At 61.3% G+C, this 5,781-nt stretch overlaps 1 protein-coding gene across 1 annotated transcript in view; it reads left to right on the forward strand.

The window, feature by feature from the left end:
• The window catches only part of SLC6A2 (solute carrier family 6 (neurotransmitter transporter), member 2), a 41,805-nt gene extending 37,060 nt beyond the window's left edge, over positions 1–4,745 (forward strand). The window contains exons 10-15 of the mRNA XM_004693538.2: positions 654–782; positions 1,143–1,242; positions 1,731–1,831; positions 2,210–2,377; positions 3,498–3,569; positions 4,608–4,745. Of these exons, the coding sequence (XP_004693595.1) occupies positions 654–782; positions 1,143–1,242; positions 1,731–1,831; positions 2,210–2,377; positions 3,498–3,569; positions 4,608–4,631 (594 nt within the window). The 3' untranslated portion in view covers positions 4,632–4,745. The remainder of the gene's footprint in view (positions 1–653; positions 783–1,142; positions 1,243–1,730; positions 1,832–2,209; positions 2,378–3,497; positions 3,570–4,607) is intronic.
• Positions 4,746–5,781: the final 1,036 nt, after the last annotated feature.

Consider the following 5,781-nt stretch of genomic DNA (forward strand, 5'->3'; position numbering starts at 1 on the left):
CCCCACGACCTCCTTTCAGGCCTATGTCCACCGTTACCACCTTGTGTCTGGAGTTCCCGAAAAACCTCAGCCTCAGACTGCCCAAGAGGCTTCGCCTCGCTGCCCCCTGGTCCTTCCACATGTGTTGGGAAGGGTCTGAGGCTGCTCTGGGCTCAGGGGACAGTGCCTGCCGCGTGAAGGCTCATGGTGGAGCGCATGCTTGCACGGCATCACTGAAGTGACCACGGGCTTGTTCCTCAGTGGCCTCGGGGGGAATTCTCCGGCCATGCCCATGGGGACGAGGCCCGTGAGGAATCTGACCTGGCCCCTTTGCTAAAGGATTATAAAGGCAGCCAGGATCCTTGGTGAAGCTGCTGCCTGGAGTCCCCCCGTGGAAGCGCTTCTGTGTAACTGTTTCTAGAAGGTCCTCCAGGGCTTCGGCGTGGCGTCAGCCCAGCTTACCAGCAGCCACGCAGCCTGAGGGTGCAGGCGGAGTTCAGCTTCCCTCTCCCGTGTTGTTCCTGAGTTGTGCTCAGCTGAGAAATGGCAGAAAAGTGGGGAGCAGAGGGGGGCTGTGTCGATTTCTGGAGAGGCCAGGTGTGCAGGTGTGCTGGGCTGAGGGTGAGACCGTGTGGGGCTCAGCCCTGTGCCCGTCCTGCCCCGGTCCCCTCCAGATGGGCGGCATGGAGGCGGTCATCACCGGCCTGGCCGATGACTTCCAGATCCTGAAGCGACATCGGAAGCTCCTCACCTTCGGGGTCACCTTTGGGACCTTCCTTCTGGCCCTGTTTTGTATAACTAAGGTGAGGAGGAACAGACCAGGGGCTCCCTGGTCTGCATTTCAATCGAGTTAGACATTTCCAACCTTGAGAGAGCTCAGAGGAGCGGGACCCCGCACCCTCAATCCTGCAGCTAACCCCTTGGGGTGATAGGCCATTGTCTTCTCCCACCTCTGAGCATGAGGATCTTGGGGCAAACTTTTTAACTGCTGATTGATGTAGGGAGCAGCAAAGTCCCTCGGAAACCGTCTCCCTTTACACTGGCTGAAATACCCCCCGAGCCCCGGTGACTCCCCAGAGCCTTTGAGAGGGAGCCAGTGGGACTGGACACAGGTGTGTGCTGGTGCTGGTGGGTGTCACAGCCTCGGGGCTGTGTCCCCCCAGGGCGGGATATACGTGCTGACTCTGCTGGACACCTTCGCCGCGGGCACCTCCATTCTGTTTGCCGTGCTCATGGAGGCCATCGGGGTCTCCTGGTTTTATGGTAAGTGTGGGACCCCCGTGCTCCAGGGCCTGCACCCCAGTTCATCTTTGGGTGAATTCCCTCTAACGCAAGGCAGCAGAGGTGCCACAGGCGCCCAGAGTCTGCCCACAGGAGCCATCTGGAGCAGACGCTTGTGCTTCAGATGAACAAATAGCTATTTTCGCAGAAGTCCGTCCCGCTCCTGCGAGCGACCCCCATAACGGGAACCGTTTCCGCCAGTCCCTCCTGTCCGCAGTGTTAATCTCGCCCCCGCCCCCCAGAGGCAAACCCCAGCCTGTCCTTCCGCCCTCCCGGGCCTGACTTCCTCTGGAAGTGCATTGGGGTCACCTGTGACAGGCAGGCGACGCTCTCCCCGAGTGTGTCCTCTCCCCGTGCTGGGAGTGTCTTGCCTCGTGGATGCCCTGGGACCGGCCCCTGCAGGGGGGTAGCCGGAGCCGCCCGGGCTCTGGGGAGCGGGCGGGCACTGTGAGGGCTGCCCGTGTGTGCAGGTGTGGACAGGTTCAGCAGCGACATCCAGCAGATGATGGGGTTCAAGCCGGGTCTGTACTGGAGGCTGTGCTGGAAGTTTGTCAGCCCGGCCTTCCTTCTGGTGTGTAGCCACGGTGGGGGCTTCCTGGGGGGTTTGGGGGGGCGGCCGGGGGGCTGAGGTTTGGGGTGGGTTTCTCTGGGTGGGGACCACCCTCCAGCTGGGGTCCTGGGTCGGGGCAGGGCTGTGTGTAACCGCTGGGCCCCAGTGGGGGGGTCACCTCTGCTCCCTCAGCTCTTCTTGCACCCCTCATCTGTCTCCTTTGCCATCCTTCTGTGACCCCCCTTCTTTGTGTCTTTCCCTCCTTCCTCATTTTCTCCCTCCGCTCTCTGCTCCCCTCCTGCTCCTCACTCCTGCCCTCCTTCCGGTCCTCCTCCCTCCCTGACTTGCCTCTCCTGGCCTCGCCCTCCCTGTTCCTCACTGCCCCCCCTCGCCCCCCAGTTTGTGGTGATCGTGAGCATCATCAACTTCAGGCCTCTCACCTATGACGACTACGTCTTCCCGCCCTGGGCCAACTGGGTCGGGTGGGGAGTGGCGCTCTCCTCCATGACGCTGGTGCCCACCTACATCCTCTACAAGTTCCTCAGCATGAGGGGCTCCCTCTGGGAGGTGAGCAGGGGACAGGGGAGGGGGGCAGCACGCAGCCAGCCACTGCGGGGGTAGCCGGCACTGCCCAGGCCCAGCCATTACCCCCGACTCCCTTTCCACCGCATCTGGGGGTTACCCACCGATCCCCTGCAAGGAGGAGGGGTGCTGGCCCTCACAGGTGTCACCTGTGCTGTGTCCTGTGCCAGCCCTGCCTGCTGGCGGGTGTGTGAGAAGGCGCCTCCACCTTCAAGCCCCCCGGGGGGGGGGGGCGGGGCGGGGGTGTCACACAGACCCCTGCGGAGGTTTCTGCTTTTACCTTTTCTTCTCTCACTTTCGCAAACCCGTGTGGACGGTCTCCATGGGCCAGTTGGGGGGACCTGGCCTTTGTGCCGCAAGTGGGTAAAACGGTCAAGAGCAGCAGCCTTCCCCTCATGGTGCAAGATGCAGGTTTCACCCCGTCAGCATCTCCCTCCCCCGACCTCCACGGACCCTCCCTGGGGAGCCCTGTGGCATGAGACACAGGGGTGTCAATGGGCCAAGTGGGCACAAGCGGCCCAGGCTCCCAGGCAAGGCTGTGCCCACCCCCCAAATCTCCCTGAGGTGTATCCAGGCCATGAGACCCCAAAGCCTGAGAGTGCCCGGCTTACGGGGGGTGGGGTGCTGTGAGGAGCCAGGCCTTGCTTCCAGGTTTTTATTCTTCACAGGTTGGGAACAGAAGGGTTTCCACCATCAGGGATCAGTCGCTGACCCCCAGCACCTTGTCTGGTCCCTGCCTGGGCCTCACCCCAGGGAGGCCTTTGCACACCCCCCCACCCCCACCGGGTGTATGTCCTGCCCCTCCTGGCCTTCCCTCCGCCCTACTCCCCTACTTCTGTGTGTTTGCTTCTGTGCAAGGTCCCCCAGACAGACAGCGTGGGGCCTTCAGCTCCGGGTCCGGCGCCCAGCCCAGGCTCTGACCACCGTAGCTGAGGCAATGAAATCTCACTGACCAGGCAGCTAATCCCATGTGAGCCAGCCAGCTCCACAGACTCGGGCGGGGTGTCCGGACAGGCCCAGTGCTCAACACCCCCTTATCCAGGGGTGTCTGCTGAGTGTCCCTGGGCCTAGCTGAGGCTGCTGCCCCTTCTCCCGCCCCTCACAGAGACTGGCCTATGGCATCACGCCAGAGAACGAGCACCACCTGGTGGCCCAGAGGGACGTCCGGCAGTTCCAGGTGAGTGCCTCCCCGTGGGGCTGAGAGGCGAAGCCAGGCCTGCCTCAGCTTGCTGCGTGTGGGCCACACACCAGGCCACCGGGCCAGCTGTGGTGTGAGGGTTGGAGGCTGGGGCCTGTCCTCTCCCTTACCAGCTTCAACCAAATGCCCCAATTCCACCTCTCTGGGATGTCACCTAGCAAAGCCGAAGCTTCCTGATTTTTTTGTTAAGATCTATTTATTTATGTGAGAACTTGGGTACAGGCCATAGGTGTGGTAGGTGAGAAGCTTCACCAGACAGAGAGGGGAGCAGAATAGGTAGATCAGGGGGGAGCAGTGGGGAGACAGGAGAGGTCTGCTGTGCCCTGTGGGTCACTCCCTGGCCGGGGATCGAACTCGTGCTGCCGTGGCTGTGGACAGCTTTGTAGTGCTGCGCTTTAACTCATCGCACCACCAGGAAGGGCCCCCCCTTTTTAAAGATTTATTTATGCATACAAGAACTGGGGTACAGGCCAGAAGTACAAGGGATTCACCAGAGACAGGGTGGGGAGCAGAACAGGCAGCTCTACTGAAATCCACTGCTGGGGGGAGCAGCGGGCTGGTCAAGAGAGGTCTGCTGCGCCCTGTGGGTCACTCCCTGGCCGGGAATCGAACTCGGGCTGCAGAGTCTAGTGAAAGCTTCACAGTGCTGAGTCTCAGCCCTTGAGCCACAGAGAAGCACAGATTCCTGATCTGAAGGAAACACTGCAGGCGCATCAGTGACACCCTGGCCTAGACCTACCTTCTCCCCACTCAGAACACCCAGACTGGGGCGGAGAGGGTCCCCACGTGTGTTCTGCTTCAGACTGGCTTTGTGACCTTGGGGAAGCTGCCTGCCCCTCCTGGGCTTCCTTCACGACTAAGGAAGCACCCGCCTGGTTCCTGGGGCCTCGGAGGAGGCAGGACCTGCCCTGTGCCTCCCCTTCACTTTTTGCTCCCTGTCCAGCCCTCGGCCCGGGCTCCTGGGCCCGCCCCGCCCCCACCCTGGTTGCTGAAGGCCATTCTGTCTCTTCTCTGCAGCTGCAGCACTGGCTGGCCATCTGACCCCTGCCCTGAGGAGGAACCCGCCACCAGCGTGCAGGTCCCGGGCTTCTGCTCCGCTCCTGCCCTGGCACTGTCTTGGGATTCCTCTCCTGGAAGACGCCCTCCCCAGCCCTCCTCCCCTTTCCCCCGTTACAATTTCGTGGTCTGGTTTCTAATGACCTTCTGTTCATCCGGCCGGGGCCATGAGCCTGCATAGGTTAGGCCCCAGGGAGTCAGGAGGAGAAGAGGGAACAGGAGCGTGACTTGATGAACCTCTTTGTTTGGGGGAGCCTCACCCAGTATGGGAGCCCACCCACAGCTGGAGCAGGAACCCCAGCACTTTCGCTTGTACGTGGGGCCACAGAAGAAATCCTCGGTCCACTCAACCTGAGAGAGGATACTGCGTCTGTCTGGTCAGAGACCGTAGAACCAAAACACAAGCGAGAAGCCCAGCCAAGGCTGTTTGGGGGCCTCCCGGCTGTGCGCTGGGCACTGAACAGTTCGAGAACTTTGCTTTCCTTGTCCCTGAAGTGAAGCCCCCGGATCGATACGCTGGAGGATCACGTGACGAAAACGTAGTTAACACTGACTCCGCCTCACCTGAGTTGCTTTGTGTGTATTCTGGAACGTTCTTCCAGCTTCTGGTGGTCAGGGGGTCCAGAGCCCTGTCCTAAAGGAGAATGCAGATGAGCTTCCCTGAGCAGGTCCTGCAGAACAGGTGGCCTGGTCTTGCCTGCCAGGCGCACGGGGCCGGGGCCCCCAGACCTTCTGGGGCGCTTAGGCAGGAGCCAGAATGTCCAGGTGTATGTCTTCACCGTGAGCTCCTTTGCTCACCTCGCAGGACCCACAGGATTCCCATGGGCAGGCTGCGCTATCATTTTATTTTCCATTCTGCAGAACCCTTTCCTCAGAATCCACCAAGCATGCACCAGGGATCTCTCCTGATGGGGTTGGCCCAGACAGGTCCCTTCTCATGGGCCAGACTTGGTACCTTGGAGGGTAGGGTGGCAACAGTCAGAGCACCCAGGTGGCTGAAGTCTGAGAACAGGTTGGTGGCGTGACTGGCAAGTGGCGCCCTCTGGCGGTGCAAGCGGTCAGCTGCAGCTCATCCCTAGACCTGGTTTCAGCTTGGTGAGGGAGCAGCAATCCCTCTCTAATTTCTGTTGCTGGC

Source organism: Condylura cristata, unplaced genomic scaffold, assembly GCF_000260355.1.
Source record: "Condylura cristata isolate star-nosed mole 26May11 unplaced genomic scaffold, ConCri1.0 scaffold00039, whole genome shotgun sequence".
NCBI classification, from domain to species: Eukaryota; Metazoa; Chordata; class Mammalia; order Eulipotyphla; family Talpidae; genus Condylura; species Condylura cristata.